At 43.7% G+C, this 27,533-nt stretch overlaps 3 protein-coding genes across 8 annotated transcripts; 2 read left to right on the top strand and 1 right to left on the bottom strand.

Moving 5' to 3' along the window:
- Positions 1–1,455: 1,455 nt before the first annotated feature.
- Positions 1,456–7,610, bottom strand: LOC143369290 (polyisoprenoid diphosphate/phosphate phosphohydrolase PLPP6). Of its 3 annotated transcripts, none has more exons than XM_076813074.1 (4): positions 7,488–7,610; positions 2,428–2,562; positions 2,251–2,350; positions 1,456–2,169 (listed from the first exon to the last, which is right to left on the bottom strand). In XM_076813074.1, exons 2-4 carry the CDS (start codon positions 2,536–2,538, stop codon positions 1,775–1,777), a joined length of 606 nt encoding a protein of 201 aa, XP_076669189.1. In that variant the 5' UTR covers positions 2,539–2,562; positions 7,488–7,610; the 3' UTR covers positions 1,456–1,774. The 3 variants fall into 3 exon arrangements, with proteins under 3 accessions (XP_076669189.1, XP_076669179.1, XP_076669171.1); XM_076813064.1 differs by lacking the exon at positions 7,488–7,610 and adding an exon at positions 6,453–6,608; XM_076813056.1 differs by lacking the exon at positions 7,488–7,610 and adding an exon at positions 2,989–3,255.
- Positions 4,920–6,451, top strand: LOC143369255 (uncharacterized). Its single transcript, XM_076812971.1, has 5 exons — positions 4,920–5,183; positions 5,247–5,368; positions 5,446–5,769; positions 5,846–6,113; positions 6,184–6,451. The coding sequence occupies exons 1-5, from the start codon at positions 5,134–5,136 to the stop codon at positions 6,260–6,262; spliced, it is 843 nt and encodes a 280-aa protein (XP_076669086.1). The 5' UTR covers positions 4,920–5,133; the 3' UTR covers positions 6,263–6,451.
- LOC143369218 (uncharacterized) lies at positions 7,343–27,516 on the top strand. Of its 4 annotated transcripts, XM_076812888.1 has the most exons (8): positions 7,680–9,487; positions 12,105–12,431; positions 14,978–15,121; positions 17,286–17,446; positions 18,020–18,307; positions 19,525–19,765; positions 21,233–21,497; positions 21,963–27,516. In XM_076812888.1, exons 2-7 carry the CDS (start codon positions 12,105–12,107, stop codon positions 21,473–21,475), a joined length of 1,404 nt encoding a protein of 467 aa, XP_076669003.1. In that variant the 5' UTR covers positions 7,680–9,487; the 3' UTR covers positions 21,476–21,497; positions 21,963–27,516. The 4 variants fall into 4 exon arrangements, with proteins under 4 accessions (XP_076668994.1, XP_076669003.1, XP_076669013.1 ...); XM_076812879.1 differs by lacking the exon at positions 7,680–9,487 and adding an exon at positions 7,343–7,458 and having other exon boundaries at positions 21,233–27,516; XM_076812898.1 differs by having other exon boundaries at positions 18,020–18,301; positions 21,233–27,516.
- The last annotated feature ends 17 nt before the right edge of the window (positions 27,517–27,533 follow it).

Genomic DNA, 27,533 nt, shown 5'->3' with positions numbered 1-27,533 from the left:
GATCCTGGCGATAAAAAGAATGACTGTAAAGAAAAATTGCGAAGTATATTGCGAATATACTTGAACAGAAGCAAAAGAAAATGCGCGCGCCCGGTGGATGAAATTAGTTCTTTCTCGCTTTATGTACGAATAGCACGAAAAGATAGCGCGTTACCACTGGCCCTTGTTGATTTATTCATCGCGAGACTGCATCGAACGCTAGACCGTGCACACAGAACAGAAACTTCCTAACACTTAAGGGGTTATGCCTAGTTAGCTTTCGAAAAAGAACGCGATTTTCGGGAATTTTTTGTGGAATATCTACCGTATATTTTTTTTACAACTATTCGCTTATTTTAAAAGTACACATATGTAGCAAGTCTTAGTAATTTTGTTGCAGAAAAACATTAAGAAATTAACGAATAACAGCCATTCTCGCGGAAGCTGTTTTGATAAAGGCGCTGTGCGGTGAGCAAGTTTTCTCTGAGCCGGATCAGCTAAAATTAAAAATTCAAAAGCATTCTGTTAATATATGGTCGAATTCAGTAGATGAACGAAGGTTTTTTCAAAAAGTTGGTTTTTGACAAAATGATAGTGTTTTCCGAAATATCTTGCTCACCGATATCAACACAGCTTTCGCGTTATTCATTCATTTTTTAATGTATGAATATATAGTTAATGTCTATAACAATATTACTGAGAGTTGCTGCATATATGTACTTTTAAAATAATCGAATAGTTGTAATAAAATATACAGTAGATATTCCAGAAAAAACTCTTGAAAATCGCGTTCTTTTTCGAAAGCTGACTAGGCATAACCCCTTAAGTCACAGCAATTGAAATTTGAGAAAGCTCAATAATTTCCTTGGTATTTCTTTCTCAAACTTTAGTACTGGACTTAATATTAAATTAAACGGGCGGATATGTATACAAAATACTTATCCGACGCACTTACGCTCTGTTACTTTATTCTTGAATATAATTCTAGGAATATCCAATAAATATTACTTCAGCTGTTCGAGGTGGTCGTATCATTCAAACTGTTAGTAACCTTTCACAGCAGAATGAATTCGAATCGTAGTACCACGACGTGAAGTTAATCGTGTAGAATTCATATGTAAACTGGCTTGTAATTTTTATACACACACGAAAATGTATAAGACCATTTCCATATTCCGCAAGCATAGCGATACGTAAGTTCGTCATATAAATCAACGAACCCATCCCTTTCCTTTTTATAACAGTAAACTGCATTATTATCCCGTTGGAATCTTGTCACGAACAATATTTCGTTAGAACAAAAAAAACAGCGTCTGCAACAAGTATATTCATCTGTCGGCCTTGAAGATTTTGTACTTTCTATTACGAAATTCGTAGAAATCAATGAACCGGTGATGACGATAATACCAGCCAAGTATAACAGTGGATCGTCGTTGTCAAAACAATTATATCACGTGACAGAAAAATAAACGAATATAGTACAAAATAGTGCGATTTATTTCCGAGATATCCGATTATAAGCTTCTCTCGTACAAATAACTTTCTCCGTTTCGTCAGACTTTTGTAAAATATCTTCTCAGCAGCCTTAACACTCCAACATTATACCGTTATTAATATTATCGTCGCCGTTTCTCCTGCTTTGGTATTCTCGAGGTTCGACCGACCAGTCCCAGGCCACGAAGCATTAAAATATCACACATTCAAGTATCATTAATCGATTTGAACGGTTAAAAATCCAAACTATTGCAGTTTCAGTCAACCAAAAAACCATTCACCGACCAAAAAGAACCCACACCTATACGTCGTATTCTGCGCCATCTATTTTCTCATCCGTTATCCAAGATATGAAGCTTAAGCAAGTATTACGCTCTAAATACACAAGACTCATAAGGAGTCCTTCGCCGTAGCCTAAGAGCAAGCCTGTGAGAACATCGAGAATGTAGTGCCTTTTCATTAAGAGCCTAGACAGAGATACAGCGACAACCCATGCCAATAACGGTGGGAAACAGATCATAGGCACGGGCCATAAATATATAAAGAAATAGGCTACAAGTAGCGCACGACTAGCATGACCCGACGGAAAGGAATATTTATCAGGCCCCATTGCGAAAGGATCGTCAGTACAAACGGGTCGCCTTCGTCTTACAAGTGCTTTTACCAAGCCGATGATGATAATGTCCAAGAGTAAAGCTAAAAGAATCATTGTACGTTAGGATTAGTTCGCGTAAAGTGTATGTTCGTGTAGTTGTTTAATTAAACCATTCTGCTTACCTATCAATAAATTCACTTGCATTTGGTACAAACTTTTGCTATTAAAAATCCATATAGAGGCGAGCAATGCGGAGAACCATAGTATACCATGACAAGTTATCTATATAGGTAAAAATAACAATGTAAATGGAGACAAGCTCGAAAGGTTTTATACGAGTTTAAATATTGTAAACACACCTCCAACGCTGTATAATGGATTTTTAATTGCCTCATAGGCATAAAGTTCTCCACCCATTTCACAAAATATTCAGTTAACTGAATATCGAAGGCCAACAAGGTTCTCAACATTGGTGGAATTTCTCTTTTAGCGCCCTGAAAAAAGAAAGGGTATTTTCTTAATACAGTTACTAGTTTCACAGAATTTAATATAACGGACGTAAGTTGTAAACGAAGGGAAATGAAAAGTTATGTATTAAATTCGTTTATTTTAATTCTAATTCCAAAAGGGAAACGTGCTATCAAATCTCAAGTGGAAAATGTGTTCTTCGCTTGTCCATTATTTCATGCTACTGAAGGGTAAGCATTACTAGAAGAATGAGGTGAATAGTTGATTTGATTTGAATAAATTCGGTAACGAATTTCGACTGCTATTCTAAAGTGATTGGTTAATGTTTCAGTTGTTCGATGTAATCGAGGCAACAAATGTGTTGATAACAGATAAGAGTTACAAGTGGCAATCATTAGATGGTGCCATTTTTATATTTAAATAGAATGAAATTGAATTATTAATGATTATACCTCTTCCTCCATGTTGGTCTGCATGTTTTATTTCGAAAGAATATTAACTAACTGTTAACCAGGTGCTGTACCGATGAACATGCACCGGACACTTACATAACTGATAGTCGTTATTATTATCAAAATCTATAAAATTTTGTCATCTGTTATCAGTTCGATCAAGTCGGTCTAAATTCCGTTTGCATCGAATACAAAATATTTACACTCGTAGAGGGCGACACTGAATCCGGAGTTGCGGGGACGAACGGCTGGCGAACGCGGAACGACTGACTCATGACGGCTCATGGCTACTGAGTTGTCCGTCTTTTCGATCAAGGCAGGCCCACTCCTGCAGTCCTGCCGGGATATCTCGCAAGTCGCAATACCTACCTCGTGTCGAGGGATGGGGATGAATAATTGCAGATTCGCTTCGAAGTTATTCAATCCTGTACAGATTCGAAGCGATTCGAATCTCATTAGTCATAACTAATCGCCAAGGAAATCGAATCGCTTCGAATCCCGGGCAAAAGTTTGGAATCGCTTCGAATCCTGAACATAAGTTTCGAATCGCGGACGAAAGTTTCGAATCGCTTCAACTATTATTCGGAACGTAAAGTTCTTGAAAGTCTTGATAAATCTTGAGTAGAAGTGTGCGGATCGTTTCGAGTCTCGAGGCTCGGGAAGACGGAAACCCGAGCTTCGGAATGGGTCGGAAAAATTCGGGCGAGATCTCGACACTCTCGAGATTCTCTCCAAATTTCCGATGAAAGTATCGAATCGCATTGACTCTAGAGCTGTTCGAGTACTCGGAAAAAGCGAGCGGCTCGAAAGAACCGCGTAGCTCGAAGAAAAGCGAGAACTCGAATTTTTTCGAGCGGTTCGAATAGAACTGTGCAGTCGGGTGTGTCGAGTAGTTTGAAGCTTAAATGTTTCGAATATTTTAGAATATGTTTATATACTGGATAATAATAATAATAATAATAATAATAATAATAATAATAATAATAATAATAATAATAATAATAATAATAATAATAATAATACGTTTATTAACGGAATAATGGTTCGTAATTAATAATAATAATAATTACAAACCATTATCCAGTATATAAACATATTCTAAAATATACGAAACACTGAAGCTTCAAACTACTCGATACACTGGACTCTTCGGTACTTTCGGCCCGCTCGAAAAAATTCGAGTTCTCGGTTCTATTCGAGCCGCTTGCTTTTTTCGAGTACTCGGCTCGGCTCGGAAACCGAGTCTCGGCTCGGTCCGAATTTCAAGCTACTCGAATATTCGAGTACTCGAACAGCCCTAATTGACTGTTATTTGAAGTAGAAAGTTGTGGGAAGTCTTACTGTTAGACTACTCTCTGTTAGACGTTTAGTCTTTCTTTGAAGGTGTAAACCATGGACATAGGAATATAGAGACGGTGGAATAGTTGGGGGGGGTGATATCCTTGCGGCAGGGGCCCAGGTAACATACAAGGTAACATACGCATTCTTTCCATTGGCTGCTGCTTCGCACAAGCGCAGTGATGTGTAATGATGAACGTTTGTCGCGTCGCAAGTAGGGATAGTGGCAGCCATATTCGAAGCGTTTCTCGTAGTGTGGTATGCAGCGCGTACTCACCTCATATATTTTAATAATTATAGATGCATATTTCTCTTTAATTTTCATTATTTTTAAAATTTACATTCGTGAATAATCACTTCGTTGGTATATACTTACAATTAGACGTATGTATGTACTAATCTGTAGCAAACACTTTTTCATAATTAGCGGTATCAACCAATCAAATCCAGGCAAATGCAGGTGCTCTCCCCCCTCCTCGAATACGTATCACTCCCCTCGCCTAAGTCGCAACTATTCCTCCGTTCCTATATTCCTATGTTCATGGCTACATCACGTTCGAAGGCAGGCGCTGGGAGCGCCTCTCGTGGCGGCTCTCCACAAGGAGAAAGTTGAAGAATTCGAACGGATTCAACCGACAATTTTCTAACTGCTGTGCACTGCTGTTATTCCTAACATTAATTTCGAGCTTTAGCTGGTACCTTTTCCAATCCTTACTGCATAGAACTGATTAAAGCTAATGTCACGATACACAGCGTAATTCTAGTAAGCTTTGAATCAATAGAACGAAGATAATTTCCAGTAAAAGAATGCAGAAAGATAATCCGGGAACACCGAAACGTCGCGGCGCAGTCAAGAAGTAATGAAAGAGGATCTTCTTTTTGGCTACTTTCTCATGTAATAATTATTGTACATCTTTCAGACATCAGGCCCCTATGTCAGAAGTACTAAACAGAACCACAGTGGAGAGCACATCTAATATTCGCGCAGGCATGTCTCGTCACAGGTCGACGATGGCACCATTTGACTTTGCTACACCACAGAGTGAGAAATTCAGCGTAAGCTTCTTGTCAAAGTGAATCTTCACTGCGCGTAAGACACTAATCGGTTCATTAACTTAGTTGCTACAAGGAGGGTTCCGGTGGATCGAATATCGATGGCTCCTACTAAAGCAGCGGTGGAAGGAGACGCCGATTGCAGCGATATCGAGTTGATGCTCCTTTACGACGAGTATTTGCAGAATATTATGACAGATATCATCTTGAAGAAGAAAGTAGAAGATATGGAGAAATTGTACGTCTCTCAACTGGCAGCGATGGCTAAAGAACGCGAACGTAACGAAGAGAAGTTATTCAAACTGAAAACCAGAGAGAGGGATATAATAAATTTAACCAAGGCCCAGAATGAAATAGATGCGCAGATTATGGATGCAAATAAATATACTAGTCAGTAACGTCGACAAAGATTTATGCTTCCAAAGTTAGCGCGCCGCGAGCAGTTCGTGTTTTATTCTGCTTACAGAGAACACAGATATTAAAGAATTGGAAAGCATCTTGTCGCAGTTACATTCTCTTCTGGAATGCTTGGACACGCTTCACTGTAACAACATAGTTCTTCCCGAGACGCGCGAAGAATGGGAGGAAACAACCGAGGCCTTAAAATTATGTAACGATACTTTGAAGTCGATTATGGATTTGATTGGAACGAAGAACGAATCTTATCAGAGCGTGAACGACGGTATTAAAGATTTTTTGAACACGTACAACGATATCGAGGGTCATCACAAAAGGTACGATTGTCGGTCCAGGCTCTTAGTCGCATTGCGGAATACTTTGGATACAATTTGATTATGTTCCCAGGTTGGAGAAAGAGCTCTGCGACTTACAAGCTCTCGTACTGGAAGCCACCTCCTTGTCTTTAACAGAGTGTCCGGATTAAAGGAATATTAGAAAAAGTTTCAGCGCCGCGATATCGAACTTGTAAGTTCGTGCGTACGACGAGAACCCTGATCGCTTGTAAAACAGATTTAATATGTTTGATGTGATTAGAAAATACTCGTCGTTAGTTTCGTACATAAAAATGATATGTTTAGTATTTTTATACAATAAAATTTAACTTGCTTTCTTACTATTAAATTCGAAATTCCTTTATATTTGTGACAGACGAATGTGGGATGTTGGAAGAGCTGCAGGTTCGAACTGAATCGAGCAGCGTAACTTGCGAAATGAACGAAAACTGCTCTGACCGATTCAAGTCCGGGAACTAATTGGTCTTTTCGGTGCGATACGTGGAAAACTAATTGTGAGGATTCTATTGCACAATTCGTATCTACAGTTCCGCGAGATCTCGTATATTCATAAGTACTGCATGAAAATCATGAAATTCTTGACGTAGGCACGACGTCACCACTATTCTAACGAAAATGCAGATACGACAAATTCGAAGTGAACGTCGCCATATTTTGGAAATTAATGCAGCACTGATTATCGCGATGGAGTTTCATATGGAAATATCGCCTTCAGTCATCATAGAAATTAGGACCAGTAAACGCTACCAGGCGGAGAGGAACATCTCAAAGTAATTCTCTCGTCGAAGAAATCGCAGCAAGATAATAGGTGAGCTATCTCAGCGAGCGCTGCAAGATACGCGCTCGCATCCTCGAACGAGGCCAGCGCCGCCAACGGAATTTCACTGAGATCAGCTGTCGCCCGGTGATTGGCGGGGCGGAAGCGGCGGCCGGGGGCGCGGTCTGCGCATGACCGCGAGCACTCGCCATATTTAATTTTTCCCGAATTTTGCGAGGGTGCACCGCAAAGAAAATCAGACGAACGAGGGTCGTCCTCGAGTGGACGATTGTTTTGCAGTAAATCAGACGCGGCGGCACGATGCTCCACGGCTTGGGGACTCGAGGGGACCGAGTCGGGGGACGCGCGGCGCAGGTCGCGGCACTCGCGTGTATCCAACCCCCGCGGATTTTTCCTCTGGCCGCGCGCGATTTTATTCTGCGCATGGAAAGCAATTTTGCCCAATCATAAATAGGGCTATTGTGGGGGGATGGTGTATGCTGCTGGCGCATTTCATACATCCGAGTGTAATGGTAACCAGATAGAGGCGTCGCGCGGGGCTATCGGCCGGTTAGCATCGTAAATACGTTACTACTTACTTCCGCCGAAAAATTTCCTCTCCCTCTCCACGTTCTTTCTCCCCGTTCCGTTTCACCCTGTCTCTTTAACGGCGCCGTCCTCCCACTTTTTTTTTTATTTTTCCTCTCCCTCTCTGTCTCTCTCTCTCTCTCTCTCCTTCTGTACAACAGCCTCCCTCTCTCCCTTTCGCACTCTCTCTCCCTCTCTCCCTTCCTCTCTCTCTTTCTCTCTCTCTCTCTCTCGGCCTCTCGCGCGGTACTTTTTTTCTCGCGGCGTGGAAAGCTTACGTACGACGTACTCTGTGCACGGATCGTGGGAGCAACGGCGTGATACACGCGACACGTCGCGGGCGCGCGCGCCCGCGCGCGACCACCGTCGCCGCTCTCCTATGCACGCGCGTGTGCCTCCTGTGTGCATGTGTGCGATAAATCGCCGTTTGTGCACGTGCAGAGAACGGTCGGGCGAGTGATCTGTGACGTCAGTGGTCCGATCAGTTGTCACCTGTCAAGCCGACGTATCCCTCCGTCTTACCTCCGCACTTTCTCTTTCCCACCGACCCGCCTCATTCCCGTTCCCGCTTCCTCTGCATCCTCCCCCACCCACCCCCCACTCCCCGCCGTATAACGCATCACTGTCTCTTGCCCCCTCACTTTTGCTCTCTCTATTCCCGTTGCACTCATACCGGGCCAACCCTCGTGCCGACCACGCAATCCGATCTATTTCCCTCCCCTCACGCCCTCCTCGCACAGCACCCAGCAGCAACTAACCCCTCTCTCCGCTTAAGCCTCGCGGTTCCTCCCTCTCGCCCTGCCGTTTCTTCCGTCCGCCACCCCCTCGACCCCCGCCCAGTTTTGCTCTCTCATCAGTGTGCCAGCTTCCATCCTTGCCCGCCCATTTTCTCTCGCTCCTTTTTAGAAACGAAGCCAGTGGCGTAGCCAGCGGGACCACCCTGCTGCGAGGAGAACCGTTTGTTCCCCCCGGTGGGGGGATTGGGCATCGAGCGGCGCAACGGGAACGCTCGATGCTCTTCCGAGGAGTAACATTTAAAAAAGAAAATAATAAAAAATAAAAAAAATTGTGAAAAAAAGAGGAAGAATCGTAAAGAATTGAGAGATCGATGGTTCGGGCACTGTTAGAAGATCGGATGCCACTGGCTTCCTCGGACGCGTCCACCGAAATTGTCGGACTAAAATCGGGCTCCGGGACGCGGAAAGCTGCACCGCTGGCCGGGATGCGCGTAACCCTGTTCGTCCATCTCTTTCGAGCCGCCCGAAGTGCTCTCTTACCGCGCGATTCCCTTTCCCCCCTTTTGTCCCAGGGTGGTAGCAGCCCCGTTCGCCCTTCCTGGTCCCGAAAACCGTGCGGAGCCTTTGAAGCTGCGACCACCCGCCCCCTCGAGCCGCCTGATACCCCCCCGGGTCTCCGGGCCGCCACCCACCCGATGTACACCCCGCTCGCCGCGACGACCACAGACACAAAAACAATAACAAATCGATTCGCGAGGGCAATGGGAAGGGGTCAGCTAGGTAGGACTGCGTGGAGGAGCGGCAGGCGAGAGGGGGGGTGTATATCTCTGTCTGTATCTGACCCTCCCTTCGTCGTCGCCTCCTCTCTCATTCCACCCTCAACCCTCCGTCCGTCCTTCTCTTTTCCGCCGCCACCTCCTCCACCACCTCCTCCTCCTCCACCTCCTCATCCAGCTCCTCGTCCCTCTTTCTGGATATTGTATAGAGAACGTTATGCTAAAGTATGCATGCACGAGGGTCGGTCCAATGGTCAGGAATCTCGCGAGTTCGTTCCGCGGCGGCACGTATCCGGACCTATACGTACTTTCCGTAGGACTCGCGGGTCTCGCGGTCCGCGCGTGCACACGTCACTCGTCGCCGCAGCACTGCCGCGTAACTTCCGGTAACGCTGGAGATCGGCATCGGGGCTGCTTCTTGGGCAATCCGTGACCGGGGGGATGATTTACCGTAATGACGATCGGCCTGAATTGCGGTAGGCCACCGGACGGGCGTCCGTAAGAGGAATCCTTTTATACCATCTACGTTTCACTTTCGCCCACCATCCGGGCACGTCTGGGATATCTCGCAAGCTCGCATTCCGAATTAGGAGTCTCCGGGAGGTCACTGCGGAGCTCCGTCGACGTCGTTGCGTCGCCAGGCTGGCTCGTTACGGTTTCTCACGCTTCGACTTCCTTTCTGGACTCCTCCTTGTGGTCTCTTTGCTCCTGCCGCGGTGCGAATGCCTCGGAGCTTGCCTGCATGCTTCATTCAGGGGAACGACTATGGGTATCTTGTTCGTTAGAGAGGCTCGGACGGAGTCGACGGCTTCTTTAGTTCGGCACGGCTTTGCGTATGGGCTGTTGCTTCGTTTCGACGGGTCTTGTTTGTCGAAACGAGACGGCCTGAGGGGATCTTCGAGGTTGCCTCTGGGCTTCTCGCTTCGTGGACGGAGGATCGGGACGTCTGATCCTGGGGCAGTCGGGTCCGAGGTTCCTTTTGTTAACGTAACGATTTCCCGTCAGGCGACTAAAGAAATATCCTCCTGCGATTCGGGTTACCTCTTGTTGCTGACGGGAAGCAGCGCATTCGGTTTCTTCGCTTCCCGAGGGCAGAGGCACCGGGACGTCTGACCACGGACGGCTTCTTCCACTAGCGCGAATGAAATTCCTTCTCGCTTGTGCGCAGTGTTGTTACAAATCTCCGCTTAGGTATTACGCCGCGTACGTACACCAATTTCTGCTGACCTAATACCGTCGTTCACTCTGCAGTCTTACATTTTACATGATCCTCGCAAACTACACCCCTCGCGTATCCTACGAATTATTCAGTCACGTGCCCCCTACCCGCAGTGTTCGAACTTCTATCAATTACTACCCTAACAGACAGCCTCTTAAAATCCAGCAACGAATTAAACCCTCTGCTTCCACTCGAACGCATAAACAATAGTACAACCCCTTATTCCGCTATAAATTGCGCAGGTAAATCGTTCCTCGAGAAACATCGTGTTCCACGCGAAGAATCGATAATATATTTGCAGGGAAACCGACGCTTGGAAAGCGTCTATCCGTTGTTTGTTTTTTTTTTTTTCGCAGAATAATTTAATGCTCATCCCGTCATTTGTTTTAATTAATACCCGCCCCATCTCGCTTGCGCGGAATTATTTTGTTTCGTTACGCCGCGGCTTTTGTTAGTTTTACATTGGAGTATCGACGAGCTGTCGATGGGCGCATAACTATACAGATTAATTTAACGTAACGCGGAATTTTCATCCCGCGGCCAGCGGAACGTTCCGCGGAAGCGGCCGATCGATGGGATTTATTAGCGGGGGACATTTGTTGCGTTATTTTTAACGGCAATCCGCATCGACGAGCGCGCGTCGCGAACTTCCGCGATCGAAAGTCCTTCTGGGTTCGTTTCGAGCGATCGCACACGCGTACTTATTTTTTTTCCCCGCGGTACGGAAACGGTCATTAAAAGGATTACTGTTTCGCGACAGTTTGGCGAGTAATGAGGGCTGGCGGAGTATTTTTTCTCTCTCTCTCTCTCTTCATAAATAACGAGCTCAGTGCCCGTTCGTCGCGCGCACTTATTTATTAAACATTGCAAAGCGGGCCGCAATTACAGGACAGTTGCGCGCTCGAAAATTCCGCCGAGCTTCGCTTTTAATGGGGAGGCAGAAATTACTTAGGCGCGAACGTTGCTGTCCCCTTCTGTTTCCTTCGCGAAACAACCCGCGATTTAGCGGGCATTGTCTCCGTTCGGGAATTTCCGGCGAAGCAAGCGCGAGCTACGAACTTCGATCCCGTTCGACCGGGGTGATTCCTCGTGGAATCGCAGAGCCGTGTATGCGCCTCATTACGGAGATACATTGCAGTACCTCTCCGGCGCGGCCTGTCGGCGTTGCGAAGCCAGTTCTGATTTTATGAAAATTATCTTCGTTAATTTATTAAGCGCCCTGTAGCGGAGGAATCGCAGCGAGGGTGAAACGCGTTAACGAGCACGCGATAATTATGTTTCCATTGTACTGCTTTGAATTATTTTCATCGATTATCGACGATTCTTGCGCCCTCCGCGCCCCAGGCTCTCGCTAATAGCTCGACGACACGGCTGAATAAACAAACATCCCCCTGCGAAGATTAAACAGAAAGAAACCGCGCTACGTCAACTATACCGGACTCTAGGGACTCGTCTGATAGATCCAAACCACGGAGTACAAGCCAGTTCAACCTCCTCCGGTGTAATTGATAGAAGATCCTGGTCTAGCTAGATTGGAGACCTTATTCTTTATTAACCGGCGCTCTATTCCCGTCTCGCGCTTAGCCTCATCTGCATTTCATCCGTCGAAATTCGACTGGCCTCGCATAATGGATACCTTCCTGGCAGCGGATACTGGTATCGCTTTTTCAATTACCACATGACGGCTCCCATTTTCAGTCCCTCCTCCCCGGTTAAGCGTATCGGCGGTCGCTTTAAATAGTACAGCCCCCTACCCCCTCCCCGCCCCCCCCTGCGGAGCGGCGTTCTCAGGTGCCGTCGGAGGTCCTTCCTCGTCCCTACGATCCCCGACCGAGCTCGCGGGGCCATCCCGCCTGAGAATCCATCGGATGACCCAGTTGAGAACGGTGATTGCAGATGGAATATGGGATCTGGAGTCTCCACGCCGCGGGTGAACTTTGGGGTGACCCGCGCCTCGCCCGAAGGCACCCGATTATGCCACCGAGCGCGACGCAGCTGCTGCCGAGGGCCGCGTTCGCCCTGAGCCCCCTTCAGCGGCCGGACATGGTGCCGTTACCTCTCACCTCGGCAGCGCCGCCGTACGGGCCCATGGAGCTGGTCATCAAGCCCGCCGGCCGCGCCAGCGACGGGGAGGCCGGCAAGAAAGACGCCGAGGGGGATGATGACCAACAACAAGACGACAACGAAGGAAACATCGAAAAATCGGACGAAAATGATAATCAGGTATGAGGTACCGTTCCAGTCACCGGTCATCTTGTCCGGTTCCGGTGCTTTTGGATGTTTGGACGTTAGTTTAGGTGGATAAGTAGATCGGGGTGGTGATTGAGTTTCAATTTTTTTTTTTAAATATTGCTGGGATAGTAAGGTTTTGTTCTTTGCGTTGAAGAAACGGGGTTCGTTAAAGTTTCATTACGTTTCATCGTGTTTAGGGGCTGCTACCCGCTTATTAATATTTTTATTAAAATTTTAGTCTTTGCTGAAGGGGATTTTCGTGTAATAGCCCCAAAAGGAACTGATATTTAGGAATTTATTTTGAAAAAACCGTTGGTCGGATTGGATTAAACTCTTTTGAGATATAAGCAGGCATCTTTAAACTTGCAGAAAATATTTTTTTTTATGTTGATCTTTGTTATTATTTATTTATTATTGGGCGATCTTGTCCACCTCTTCGACGATGTAACTCCTGTTGGCGGGACGTGTGGCACTTATCACAGTCATTTGATTGCAAAAAAGGTAGAAGGTTCTTAAAGTTAGATGGTTTACGCTGGGATTGGACCACTTTGAAGGGAAAAAATGAAAAATTGAAAGAGTTATAGCGTTTGAAAGCAAAAGTAAGTTTTTTCCTTAGACAAATTTTTCGTATTATTCTTTACATCCGTGAAAAAAGTATTGTAAATAGAAAGTATAATAAAATTTTAGGTCCAGTCTCAGCGTAAATTCTTTAACTTTAAGAAAATTTTTGTCTTTTTGCAATCAGATGACTGTGACACGTGCTACACCTCACGCCAACATCGAAGAGGTTAGCATGATTCCACGATAATTAATAAATAATAAGAAGGATCGACATAAAAAAAATCTTCAAGTTGAAAGGTGCCTCCTTTCGTCCTAAAAGAGTTTAATGCAATATTAACGGCAGATTTTTATAACAACATTCATAAATTTCAAGGGTAGTAGGTGCATTAGGAAAAATTAAAAAAAATGTTAAAATGGCCTTTTGAAGGAGAAAACTTGTTTAAATAAAAAAGGAACGGTAACAGATACGGCAATAAATCTACCTCCACCCATAGTCACATTCGCATAGTTTAAGAATCTCTTTTCCTTCTTATATTTTGGATAACCCTTACAGTACTTTTCGTCAGCGTCAGGGCCACTCGATTATTTTTCAACGCTCTCCCTGTATCTGCCATGTTTTTCACTGTCAAACAAAAATTCAGAACAATAGTTCAAGATACAATAAAACAGCCTGCCAAACCTCAAATTAATTTGTCGAACCATTTTTGTGCAAAAAATTCATAAAGAATTACCTATTTTCGGCTGAACAAGGCGCAATCCCCCCTTAAGGAGGAACACCACTGTGACGGCCGAAAAAGTAAACCATTTTTATGAATTTTTTTCAGGAATACTATACAGTTTTCATAGAAAATTTTGATTACCTACCTTTAGTACGCTGCCTTAAGAGACTATAAACAAAAAATAAATAGAAAAACATCCATAAATTTTAATATATTAATTAATCTTCTAGACCCCCCACGCGAGCTGGTCGAAGGTGTAACTATGGAACAGCAGGTCCGAAATTAAATTTCGTTTTTTTTTTATAAACTATATGAGTGTAGTTTCAACAAATTGAATTTCCATTTTTACAAAAGTAATTTGTTTAAGAAATCGGTACGTACAACGGAAACTACACTCATATAGTTTATAAAAAAGAAAAGAAATTTGATTTCGGACCTGCTGCTCCATAGTTACACCTTCGACCAGCTCGCGTGGGGGGATTTAGAAGATTAATTAATATATTAATATTTATGGGTGTTTTCCTATTTATTTTTTTTCTGTATAGTCTCTTAAGACAGCGTACTAAAGGTAGGTAATCAAAATTTCCTATGAAAACTGTATATTATTCCAGAAAATAATTCTTAAGAATGGCTTACTTTTCCGGCCGCCACAGTGGTGTTCCCCTTAAGACGAATTCACACTTATATTCATTATATCAAGAATACCCCTCCAGAATAGTACATGGCAACCCACCTTGCCAGCCCTCCTGCCATTCTGGCTAGTAAACATTGCTACTAGACTTTTACAAATATACATTGTCTATTTTCAAAAGTTGTTGGTTCACAAATTTACTTGGTAATAATACTCCAACGTTAAGCAAGTCTGTTTAAAAAATATAACACGTCGAAAAGAAAATGGCATTTCTGCTCTTAAAAGGCACAAAATTCAACGCCTGGTAGCAACCCCTGATATGCAATTGAAGGAAATAAAATTAATACCATATTACTTACTCGCGAAGAAAATACAAAAATAATTTGTTGGGGCCAAATAAGCGCCAGCCTAAAGTAAATGGTACCTTTGCGTTTGGTGGGGAGATTCAGTTGTAGGGAAATGTAATTAGAATTTTACGAAGAGGGTTGCTGGAGTTTTGATGACATTTTAGCAGGTGTCGAATACCCCTATAATTTTTTAAGAGCCACAGTTGAGAGTCTCGAGTATGTAGTACGCGAGAAGCCGCGAGATACAAGCTGAATTATTTTCTTCTCTTAATTATACAGACCTCCGTACCAAAGGAAAGTAACGACAACGAAGACGCCGGGGAGGAGAGCGACAGCGGAAGTACAAACAGCTCCCATCGCTCGGCCAACAATAATCTTCCCACGAAGCTACTCGACCCGATGGCTTACCTCACATTCGATAAGGTTCGTTTAATGCCAACGTTTATCGGAAGCTGGACCTGGCCGAGTTTCTAGAAGAGAAACGGAAGGTTGCGCAATTGGAAAGGAGCAAGGGAAGACGCGATTGTCCGCGGCTGAAATAAGATTAGCGGGAAGGTCGATCGGTGCGACGACAAAGCGGAACGCCGATCGACCAGTGGCTGTGCAGCGTTTAGTTTCACTTGATTTGGGTAGCATTTCGAGCACTTAACAGGCAAGTGATATTAGCCGGGTGACTCGCGAATCGATCACTTCCCGCGATGGGGCCAATCAATTTAATCAGACCTGGATTAATTTATTTCCTGCGTCACAGTGTGTGGTCCTTTTTAGCAGATACAGGTGCGGAGATAGAGGATTGGATGTAGAGGCGTGCGAAACGTTCCGTAAGAAATAGATTTGCGGTACTTATTTGCAGAAGTAGATAAGCACGCTAATCGCTTCAAATATTATTCGCCGCGGATCAGATCGAGGATGCACGTCTATCCTCCTTTGACAGGAGAGCTTGCTCGCGAAAGTGCTCGATCAAACGTCCCGCGTTGAACGCCACAAGAACTGAATGGCCCCAAGCATAAAACCCTGTGCCACGTTCGCCATACTTTTTTAGATTTATTTCCCAGCGGCCTCCAGCTTTTTCCTTCGCCTAAACGACCCCTTAAAAGAGACCATTCCTCCTGATTGAGGAAACAAAGCCTTCTTTAAAAAGAAATTATATGCGTTGCACAGTAGGGTGGAAAGAAAGAATGAAAATCGCGCGATTGTTTTCTAACAGTGAAAAAAAGCTTGCCTTTAGTGATGCAGATTAAGCTAGATCTTAAACGCTAGATTCTGTCAAACAGAAACTCGGGTGCCGCAAGAACCTTGAAGGTAACTTATTAGGTAACTTATTAGGTGACTTTTTGTTTTTTAAACATGTTTCTAAAGTTTCGTATGTGGCATTTCTTTCAGTTTAAACATTTGCGCTTTCATTCGCATAGAGCTGTTATTCTTCAGTTGTTGGATAACAGTCACGTAGGATGCACAGCTAGTACATCTAACGAGTGAGTTTCTTTTAAAAAGATGTGTTATCGTGTGGTAAAATAAAATTCATAAGATCAATAAAAATAATTTTTTTTATTTTTATTTATTTATTTATTCACGGGACAAGCCCATTAAGAACGAGAATACTTATAGCAAAAGATAATCACAGTAAGTTACAGAATAATGAAATAAAAAATGAGAAAAGAAGCGCTAGTCATGAACACAGATTTCGAGGTAGGTACACGGGGAATAAACTACGAATTCAAGGAATGCCTTCCGCGATAATGATTTTTTAGTGACTTGCGGCACTTTGAATAATTTATTGATGAAGTTCTGGTTTTGGCAGCTTAAACACCATTATAAGAGGCAGCATTTGTTAACTGTTAGAAGTTATGAATGAGAACAAAAAAATTGTGCTCCCATATTTCGTTGCACATACAGGCTGTGCCTAGATATTTGCAGGAGCTTCCACGAATCCCAAAAGAACCACAGTAGGTACTAGCGAATACAATATTAGACTCAAGGATTTTCTCAAGTAAGAAGAAATAAATGCCTAATATTAAATCAATCTCCTTAGCTGTGCGCACGCGACTGGAACGTGGCGAATTCTAATTGCTGTTTTTCCACCCCTCTGCGGTTTACGCGGAATAACGGCTCGGTAGCCTTTCAAATATTGCAGACACAGCTAATAACGCGTCCAGCGTTAAGGGAACTCCCCCTAAATCCACCTGCTCTTTGACCACCCCGAGTATACCTTCAGAAGTATCAAATAAAAATTCTAAATTCGCTTACAGAATCTCTATTCCATATTAGGTGACCTGTCCAGTGAACGAAGAGCGCACAGCGAATGAACGCTGTTTTAAAAATAAATTCAGGCTTGACGATGTGAAATTATTAAACAGGGGTCTGTAAGCCTCCGGCGTCAGCGATTTCGTCAGAACGTCAATCGCCACCGGTTAATACCCTGAAGCCCTCGTAGCTTACTCGCAGAGGTGCCCTAGCGTAAACGATGAACACTGTTCGTTAAACCCTCGTTTAATTAAGAGAACACTTAACACGTTACGACCCCGAAACAACAGGCAGGATCGATACGAAACGAAGCAACCGCATAAGTGTCTGTTTCGATTGATAGGAGGGGACAGTTACGCCGGTTCTAAATGGCTGGGTCCTGGGCGCCTACACCGCCATGCTCGGAAGACTCTCAGCGGCGACCGCGGCTCTGGAGGCCACGGAAATCCCGAACATGCCCTCCGACAGCGACTCGGAGAGCGAGCATTCGTCTTACACCGAGAAGTATGCATCCAGTTACCAACCCCTTCCATCGCGGCGCGGCTTACATAGGAAGCTACTTAATGCACGCAACGCGGGCGCTTAAATTCATCTTTATCCTGGCCGGTCAGATAAGCTAGCCCGGCTACCACCGCCGGCAACCCTCTCCACGCGAGCTCGTGGGTTCGCGCCAAGGCCAGGCGAATCGTTGCGCCGCATACTTTTCCACGTGGCGCGCTGCTGAGCCGCTGAAACCGGGCCATCGAAATTTGTCGATCGCGGAGGGGCGAGTCATCCTCCCCGGCTTGATTACGCGAGCCTGTTTCTGATACCCCGAGAATCCAGGATAAATGGTACCCGTAAATCAAAGGCTATCGACTGGCATTGAGTTACGGACGCTTCGCGAGCCACCGATTACGAAATTCAGGGGGATATTTTTAATCCCCCGGATGACTCAGCTGGACAAACTTTTTCGGATATGTTTCCCGCCCCCCGTTTTGTTAGCGTAATGTATGGGATAGCGCGGATGTTAGCGAAAGCTTGCAGCGGGGCATGTACAAGTTGGGTTGATTTCGGATGGTTGCGATTGATTTTCAGGTCGCGTGGGAGCAGTCCGAACGTGAGCAACGTCCACCGCGGTTATTCCTGCGGCTCCTGCGACGTGGTCGCGCCGACGAGGCCGGCTTTGAGGAAGCACATCGTCGACTGCCATCCGCCGGTTTCCAGCACGGAGCCAGGGGAAACGAAAACCTGCCCGTCCTCGGGCTGTGACTTCACTACGAGCAGCAGGTGCGAGATGGAGACCCACGTGGCCGCGCACGTGGCCCAGGGGATGACACCCACGGGGAAAAAGCGTACCCTGGCATTGCAACGCGTCAGGTATAGGTACTTAAGATTTTCCTGCAACTTTCTATCGGTACCGACTCGTATTTCGCAGAGGAACACGGTTGGGGGTCGAAAATATATTTTCTGGAGTATCTCGAGAATTATTAGGCGTATGACTATTTTTTTTAATTTTGTGATTTTTAAGGGAGAAGCCCTATTTAGGGCGCTAGGAATAAGGTGATTCTTGGGAATTTTTTTTCTAAGAAACTGTTAAGCGGATCCTTTCCAAACTTTCAGGGAATTTTAGTTCGCATTCGAACACTGAAAATTAATTTTTTCGTTATACAGTGTTCGATAGAAATGGGGAGACTCGCGCGCCGGAGTTGAAAATCTTTTTATTTATTAAATTTTTATGCTAAAATATATAATGAACCTACGTTTATTTCGCCCATATATTTCAAATTTTCTGATAGAAAATTGGTAACTGACACTAATGAACATTATGTTGCTCAATTGAACTGTGTATTTTGTTAATTGCATTAGAACGAATAAATAATAATCAATAAAATCAAAAATACAACATAAAACACATTTTTATGTCAACCAATTAAAGTGAACCTATCATTATTTCGGCCACTGTATCTCCATTTCTACCGAAAACTGTGTAACGAAAAAATTAATACTTATTGTTTGAATGTGGACTAAAATACCCCGAAAGTTTAGAAAAGTTCCGCTTAACAGTTTCTTATAAAAAAATTCCCAAGAATCAGCTAGCTTATGTCAACCAATTAAAGTGAACCTATCATTATTTCGGCCACTGTATCTCCATTTCTACCGAAAACTGTGTAACGACAAAATTAATATTTATTGTTTGAATGTGGACTAAAATACCCCGAAAGTTTAGAGAAGTTCCGCTTAACAGTTTCTTAGAAAAAAAATTCCCAAGAATCACCTAGCGTTCTAAATAAGGCTGCCTCCTTACAGACGAACCCAACCCTCGGCTGAGCTTTTAGAAAATTTCAGTGCTCAATGTTTGATCTTCCCAGGCTTCGGACAAACCACATATTACTCAGGATCCCCCTTTCTACAATATATCTGAGATTCAACGAAATTCCAATTGCTGCCCCCTATTATTCATAATTACTTTTCTTCGATCCAAGAATAATTTCAAATCACCCCCGCCAGCGTAAAATTTGATAGGCCCGCGAGATTCCGTGGATCGTCTTCGTCGAATCGTAGCCAACTAGTTCCGACTAATTGTGGCTTTCGCTGCGCAGATACGAAAGGGAGGAGTACCGTTGCTCGTTGTGCTCGTACGCCTGCACCATCGAGAAGGCGTTCCAAAGGCACCTGAGGGCCCACGCGAAGGGCACAGCGCCGGAGACCAGGGTGAGCTGCGCTGTTTGCGGGGCGGACCGATCCTCCGAGGTAGATCTCAGCAGGCACATGAGGAGGCACCGCGACGACCGTTATTTCTGTTGTGACATTTGCATTTTCCGCACGGTCCAATTGAAAAAGGTAATATCTCACGCGACGAAGGAGCAACCGAGCCCCTGTATCGAGGTGGTAAAAATTTCAAAACGCCGCAACGAACTTTGAATCTATGGACCCGCGATTGTTATAGTATATTCTATATCCGCGCCGCGCGGATGCGGTATAATCCCCGGCCGATCGTAAATCCCGGCGATATTCTACGCGCCCTTTGAATTCCGTAGATCACGCGGATATTTCTACCGCCACCCTGTAAATCAAAACTTTCGGTTTATGTAAATAGACTGCGATCGCGTCGCTGATCCCCGCTTGTGTTCGAGATTGATATACGGCCATGCAAGTACTCGAACGCTTGCGACGGGAAAGTTTGACAAAGAAGATATGTAAATGAACGGAAAATTTCCAAGCTACTGTTCTGGCTGTATGTAGTGGGTGTAGCCGTTTCTTGATTGATTCAGCAGGATGCGGAGGAAGTACGTGGGGATGTTGACCGTAAATGCGGGACCTTCGTTTATGGGTCTCTGCTTAGAAGGGGTAGTCCCGCGTGTCCTTAACATTAGTATCAAACTTTGCCTATCGATAGCCTTTTACTAATCGCAAGTAGAAGTACGTGTGTTCTGAGCGACTGAGACTAGATGAATATTAATGACACTTGATTCCTCTTCGCGCCAGTAAGAAGAGTGTAAGGGTTGTTTTAGCTCAGCTCACGGTAAAACCAGGAATTAAGTGATACTGGGTTACTAATATCTTCGCGGATCTCCCATTCTAATTTGTGAACTCTGAAGACTTTCTACCTGCTCTAGGGTAGATGTCCCTATTACGGTGCTTTGGAGCGAACATGCTCACGAATGAATTAATTACTGAGTTCTCTTAGTTTAATGCTGCTTGGTGAAAATTTATATTGGTTTTCTGAACTTTTCTCTTTAATAAGGCATTTTTTCCGGGTTAAAAATGTGAATTTTTTATTTTTTTTTAATTTAAATGAAAATACAGGTTTTGGCCTCGGTGCTCTGAAAAGTGCGTTGTTGGTGTTATTGTGCCCCCAATTGCGGTGCCTTTTTTTAATAGCGTTCCCCAGAATCTCTAGCGTTCCGTTTCTTTCTGAAGAAGGAAAACAAGGTTAGATTTAGCAGTTACAGAAGGAGCACTGAAGGGCTTCTTAATAAGGACAAGCGTTTAAACCTGTCCTGAAAAAACGTTTACCATGCTTTAACTGTTTAAAAATGCAATCTTCTCGTTCGCAACGCATAGTTTAATAGTTTAACTTAATTAAAAAAAAATCCTTTCCTTATTTATTTACGCGAGTTTTTTTGGCGCGGCTTCTTTAAATATAACGGCACCGTAATAGGGACATGCACGCAATGCGCCTAGATAAAGGCGACAGAACGAAGAACCCCGGGCAGCGCGTGGCATATAGTCACCGCATCCGCCCCGCGTATCAAAGTTCTCCACTGCGACCTCAGAACAATTTACTAATTCCTCGTTTTCTTCCAGCTGATCCAACACCGGCGAATGCACACAGGCGAGAAACCACATCTATGTCCGCACTGCGCGTACAGAAGCGCGCGTCGCGACAACCTGCGTAGCCACGTGAGACGAGTCCACAAAAAGGAGAATCTCTACTGCGACACGTTCAGTCCCCGGGGCATGCTTCTGACGCCGACGATCGGCAGGGACACCCCGGTGGCCCAGAGCCCGCAATCCTCGCCGTCCTCAAACTCAGAGTCCACCAACTAGCGAAGCAGCCCGCGGCCAGAAAGTACATCGAACGTCCCCGGCCGCGAACGGTCGAACGGATCCTCGTCGTTTCACACGTCCTAACTTTGTCAATACTGCGACTTAGGTTATTAGAACCGCGGAGGAAGTTTTACATTGCCCGAGCCAATCGCGCCGTCGCTGGCTTCGCCACCCCGAGAACGGGAGCGTAGACGGTACTTTGGCAGGATAACATTCGAGGGTCACTTTGTCAATTTATTTGCTTTCGCTTTTAGAGAGGCATCTGGAGGAGCAGCGGTGTATATTTTTCAAGTAAAAGGCGCAAGTTTAGCGCGTTATAGATTTCCGGGAGCTCTGGGGTGGTACAGGGGACTGTCAATTGGAGGTAGCAAGATCAGCGACGGCGAGGGTAGTCGAAAGTCGAAGACTCGCGAGTCTCAGCGCCGCGCAGTAATTCCCACGGATTTGTCGTAAATCTCTGATTGTAATCTGATTTTATTCCTAGCAGTGCGCGGACAAGTATACGAATAGAGGGTTGCGACTTTCGACCGCCTACGATGCTACCCGCCCTCCTGGCGAATAGGCGACACGTAGAGAATTGCATGCGATTGTCGATAATTTACTCTAATCGTCGAATTTTAACGAGATCTTATATTAGTCGGTTTAATTAACGGAGTCTCGCTCGCCGTACAGATAACGGCGAACGAAGGATAAAGCTGCGCAATGGTGCTAGAATTGTAGACTGGATTATAGAGGAAGACTGAAAGTAGGTATGCTTCGCGGTGTCTGACATCGTTCTTTGTTTCCGAGTAGCTTCGCGTCGATCGACGTGGTTCGATAACGGAGAATCGGCGATTATTAAGACTGCTATCCTGTACCGACGACCGCGAGACGCTCGGGCTGAGAAAGCCTTAAACATTCCTCTATTTAGTACTCGCGAGCAACCAATTTCACGTTTTCAATACCGAGCACGCAGGGCCCGATCTAGATCTTCCGCCGCACTGGGCAACGATTATTTTTGCCACCCTTTATATTTAATTATGAATAACTATTTTAATATACAATCTTTGACAGTGAGTGAAATTTTTTTGTAGGTATAGGGGAGACCGAGGGTAGTTACATTTTTCGATTTTTTACTGCTTTTGCATCCGATATTCAATATTATTAATGACTCTCACTGGAAGTACGTACTTTCATCTACAGATGACCGCTGTTTCATGTAATTAAACGAAAACCAAGACTTTGAAGAAAGCTTCATGGCTCAGTCATGATGTATCAAAGTGCCCCGAGTGGGGGCTAGGTGTTACACAGTAAGGGGCAAGGTGGTACAGGATTGAATTTTAGAAGAGAGGCTAATTATGAGTAACTAGCTTTACTACTCGGCTTCGCCCGAAATTTAGATTCTGATTGTATAAAAAAAATTTTTTTTTTATGTTTCTTGTGGGAATGGTCACATTCCTCTGGATCAGTCAGGCATAATGAGCTGAGGCAAATTTCGCGATCCCAGAGTTTATCGTTCGAGTGTTTTTAAGCCACAGACAAACACACAAACATATAGAATTTGTCTGCTTTATATATTAAGATATAATTATATTTGCTTGGACAAAAGTAAATTTATTAATTGTGAGAATCCATTGCACTAAATATAAAAGAGAAAATTATGAATAATCTATGTTGAAAAGAATAAAACACTATTGAATCAATTATATTAAAAAAAAAGGTGAATAATTATCGCCGTCCGTTTTATACGGGCACTCACAATTAATGCATACATGAAAGGGAATTTTAGCTTTTGCCCACTTCTCGTGTTCTTTAACTTCGAAGAAGGAGAGAGACAGTGCAAACAAAAGCAAACAAATATTGACTGTCGCCAGTTGTCTAATATTCGCAGTAGTTGTATTTCTTATCTGCATTGAAATGCCTCTTTTCTTGTGCAACGACATGCCCCGTTTCTTGTGTAACAACTAGCCCCGGTCGACACCACTGTGTATAAAATGCTCTAAGTTCATACCCGCTTGGTGTATTCTTATGTAATTGTTATGAATCCGTAGCTAAAGGGACACTAATTCAAACGTGGTAATATTAACTTACATACATTTATCTGACTAGTCAGCAGAAAAGATTGAAGCAGAAATAGAGAAGTTACTATTAGTAGCGAAAACATAAAAACGTGGGACCGCGCGAACCGTCTACAAAAACAGCATACACAACGACAAAAATTTAAACTGCTCTGTAACAACCTGTCGCGGGCTCCCCTATTTATTGAATACTGAAATTCGACTTTTGTACCGCTTTTTAAAAAGTTTTACTTTATTATGAACACCGAAAGTCGACTTCTGTAGCGCTTTTAAAAAAGTTTTACTTTATTCTAAGTTTCTATTGATTTTAATTTTCTTTCTCTACCAATATTACCGCTCTGGACAATTACCCCACTTACGCCCCCTCTAAATAGATCGGGCCTAGTGAATGTGTCGGGAAACCGTTGAATTTTGCTTGCCAGACGGGCAATTGCCAATTCGATGATGTTATTTCAAACGTAAGCTTCTAACCGAGCGACAAACTGTATTACCGAGGCTCTAAAATTTCGAATGAGAGGTAGCGCGAGGTCTCCGGTCTCTAGGAAAGGTGCTATTTCACAAAGGTAATATTATCGTCACGTCCTCCTACATTTAACCCCGTATACTATGATTGTTAACGGTCTACATTGTTATTATTGCTATTATTATTATCATTATCACTATTACTATTTAGCGTGTAACAATGGTGGTGTTATGCTGACGGGAATATCGCGGCAGGTGTATAGCGTACGTACAATATGCTCGTTAACCGATGAGAGGGTAGTCGAGAGAATTTTATCGAATTTCATAGTGATAGCGATAAGGGGCTGGAAAGTCTTCTGCGCTGTCGCCCATCGACACGCTAGCCTAAATTACGTGAAACGATATTATTATACTTTCAATTAATATCATTTAACGTTTTATATTAGCCATTTTAAAGAATCGTACTACTATATAGATATATGATATATATATATATATATATAAAGAAAGAGTACCAAATGCAGGATTTTCCAACGAACTATAACTTTTTACGTGTCTCGAATATAACGCTTGCGTCGAAAGCGTCGAGCAAAGTAGGCATGTGAAAATTGTTTGCAGACAATTTTTCAAATACTTGTTACGTGTGTCGGCTTCACTCTGTCCTCGCAGAACGTTTAACAGGAATCAATATCGCAAGTTCTCTTCCATTCCTTAGGAATCGAAGACCGTCCCCGAAACGATTCTGCCCCGTAACGTTTCCTCCGCCGGAGAGAATTAATGGAACGAGGAGCGGGGAAGTGGATAAAGGCCAAGCGGATGCATAATATAACATAAATGGGTGTCAATTTTTAATGTATCATAACTAACGTTCTAGTCAATAACGATTTCTAAGGGGAAGCTAAGCGAGGCACGGGAAGAGGATCTATGCTCTTCGATGCTCTTCGATGCACAACACGTTGCGGTTCAGAGTTTCCTTTCGTTTTTCTCGCCCGAGACGCCTGTGTCTGCGTTCAGAAAGGAAGCAGTGTAAAACGTCCCCGAAGCGACTGGATCTCGCGAGAAAGGGCGTCGTTACGATCGATCGACTCCGTAAACGAAACCAGCAAGGGGTAGACCATGCGGTAGACACCGATTTCGATGGACCTTGGCACGATGAATCTATGTAGAAAATAAGTGAATAGGTGTCCAAGCGTTTCTGCCAAAGAGCCTTAATAATAAGATATTTACATGTAAATTATTAAAAATTTTAACGGCCGTGGGATTTTAGTGGGTAAAAATCCCACACTACCCTGGCGTCCGCGGGAGATTCCCTTCTAGAGGCGTCGGGGTGCCTTTTGAAGATGTCTCCAAGCGAAAAAAAACTAGAAATTTTTTTTATAATTTTTCTTTAATTTGGGGAAATCTTCAAAAGACACCCCGACTCCTTCAGAGGGGAATTGCCCGGGGGCGCCAGGGTAGTGTGGGATTTTTACCCATTAAAACCCCACGGCCACTATGAAATTATTAACATTTTCCATGTAAATATCTCTATTATTAAGCTACATTTGCCTGGCAGTGAACGAGTGTTAAGCTACAAGTAAACAGGACTGGCACTTGGACTGCTTAAATGAATGGCACATTCAGTTTTTCTCTACAACTAAGAGCTGTCGCATACAGTGTTTTCCACAAATACGCTTCCTTTTACCACGAATCTCGACTACATTAATGCAAAGAATAGTAAATTTTGTGATGCATGTGGGTTATCGTGTACCTAAGCACATTCATCAATCCAAACAAATCGGATTTCGTAAATAATTTAAGGTCAGGGACGTTTTTCTTTCTCCTGAAAAATTCAATTTCGTTGGCACTTGCAGTGTTTTTTTAAGGCGACTCTTTAATCGCGAATGGAGGAGAAGAAGGACGGCCCTAACTTCTAAAATCAAATTAGGATTCGAAGTAGGTTTACAACTGAGTGATTGCGGAATTCGATGAATCGTAACGATGACCACGAAAATTATTTAAAGAGGGATGAGACGAGGGGTGATTAGTGAAGCTATACGCATTTTTCTCTGTGTACTTCCGTGATACGCGTGCGTGTACAGTATATATAATAATACTTTCTTGCTTTTGATATACGTATATTGTATGTGAACGGTACTTTGTATTCGCGAGGGTTTCGTCCCGCCAGCATATGTAGCGGATCCGCTCGACTTTTTATATATATGCATGATTTTACCATGTGCGCGTGTTATAGCGGGGCCCCGCCGCGTTTCGCCGTTGCCGCGCGGGGACGGGGTGCCCAGAGCTGAGGAGGATCGTCGTCTCTTTGGTTTTTCTTTTGCGTGAGGCTTTCGTATGCACGCGGAACGCGATGCTCTCTCTCCTACGTGAGATAATATTTTTGGTACCCGGCGGTCCCGCGATACCACACCGCTAACCGGTGGTATCGCGGCGACTGCCATTGTTGATTGTTGGTATACGAATTCGTTATGTATTGTACTCGTAATGATATTCTATTTTTGATAATCGCTCGATTGATTATTCCATTTAGAACGATCGATCTACGGCCGCGTTTAGATAATTTCTAGCCGTTAAGGTTCTCACGCGCGAACGGCACTTCACACGCCATGTGTGCGCCCGCCGCTTTCCTTTCGATTCAACCGTCGCGCAGGACGATTTTCCAGGTAAAAAAAAGAAAGGTGAAATGTCTCGGTCGTGGATGCTTTTAGACATGACGGGAAACAGGCGATACCGCTCCGAGGAGTGCAGCTGGGGGGTCGTGCCCCTTTGGAACAGTGGTCTCTTTCGTTTGCTGCACAGTAAATTCACAGGCGATCTTTAAATATAGAGCTTCGGACGATTTTTCGATTAGTGTCTTGCTTTGGTTTTTTTTGACAAAGGAAGATGAAAGCTTAGATTGAAAATCACGAGTTCATATTTTTCAGAAAATAAATTTTTCGATTAGTGTCTTGCTTTGGTTTTTATTAACAAAAAAAGAGGAAAGCGTAGGTCGGAAATCACGAGTTTATATTTTTCAGAAAATAAATTTTTCGATTAGTGTCTTGCTTTGGTTTTTATTAACAAAAAAAGAGGAAAGCGTAGGTCGGAAATCACGAGCTCATATTTTTCAGAAAATAAATTTTTCGATTAATGTTTTGTTTTGGTTTTTAAAAAACAAAGGAGGATGAAAGCGTAGGTCGAAAATCACGAGCTCACATTTTTCAGAAAATAAATTTTTCGATTAGTGTCTTGCTTTGGTTTTTTTTTGACAAAAAAAGATGAAAGCGTAGGTCGAAAATCACGAGCTCATATTTTTCAGAAAATAAATCTTTCGATTAGTGTCATGCTTTGGTTTTTGTTAACAAAAGAAGAGGAAAGCGTAGGTCGAAAATCACGAGCTCACATTTTTGAGAAAATAAATTTTTTCAAAATAAATAAATTTTCTCAAAATAAATAAATTTTCTCAAAATAAATAAATTTTCTCAAAATAAATAAATTTTCTCAAAATAAATAAATTTTCTCAAAATAAATAAATTTTCTCAAAATAAATAAATTTTCTC

The sequence above is a fragment of the Andrena cerasifolii genome, chromosome 1 (assembly GCF_050908995.1).
Source record: "Andrena cerasifolii isolate SP2316 chromosome 1, iyAndCera1_principal, whole genome shotgun sequence".
NCBI classification, from domain to species: Eukaryota; Metazoa; Arthropoda; class Insecta; order Hymenoptera; family Andrenidae; genus Andrena; species Andrena cerasifolii.
The sequence above is the reverse complement of the archived record's forward strand: the minus strand, read 5'-3'. Positions and strand labels throughout refer to the sequence as shown.

Excerpts from the sequence above, each read along its gene's own strand:
- LOC143369218 (XM_076812879.1), top strand. The coding sequence starts at position 12,105 with ATGGAATATGGGATCTGGAGTCTCCACGCCGCGGGTGAACTTTGGGGT. Across the intron at positions 15,122-17,285 it reads CTTACCTCACATTCGATAAG|GAGGGGACAGTTACGCCGGT; the intron begins GTTCGTTTAATG and ends TTCGATTGATAG. Across the intron at positions 19,766-21,232 it reads GCACGGTCCAATTGAAAAAG|CTGATCCAACACCGGCGAAT; the intron begins GTAATATCTCAC and ends GTTTTCTTCCAG.
- LOC143369255 (XM_076812971.1), top strand. The coding sequence starts at position 5,134 with ATGCAGAAAGATAATCCGGGAACACCGAAACGTCGCGGCGCAGTCAAG. Across the intron at positions 5,369-5,445 it reads TGACTTTGCTACACCACAGA|TTGCTACAAGGAGGGTTCCG; the intron begins GTGAGAAATTCA and ends TCATTAACTTAG. Across the intron at positions 6,114-6,183 it reads ATCGAGGGTCATCACAAAAG|GTTGGAGAAAGAGCTCTGCG; the intron begins GTACGATTGTCG and ends TTATGTTCCCAG.
- LOC143369290 (XM_076813056.1), bottom strand. The coding sequence starts at position 3,012 with ATGCAGACCAACATGGAGGAAGAG. Across the intron at positions 2,563-2,988 it reads AGACCAACATGGAGGAAGAG|GGCGCTAAAAGAGAAATTCC; the intron begins GTATAATCATTA and ends TTCTTTTTTCAG. Across the intron at positions 2,351-2,427 it reads TCCATTATACAGCGTTGGAG|ATAACTTGTCATGGTATACT; the intron begins GTGTGTTTACAA and ends TTACCTATATAG.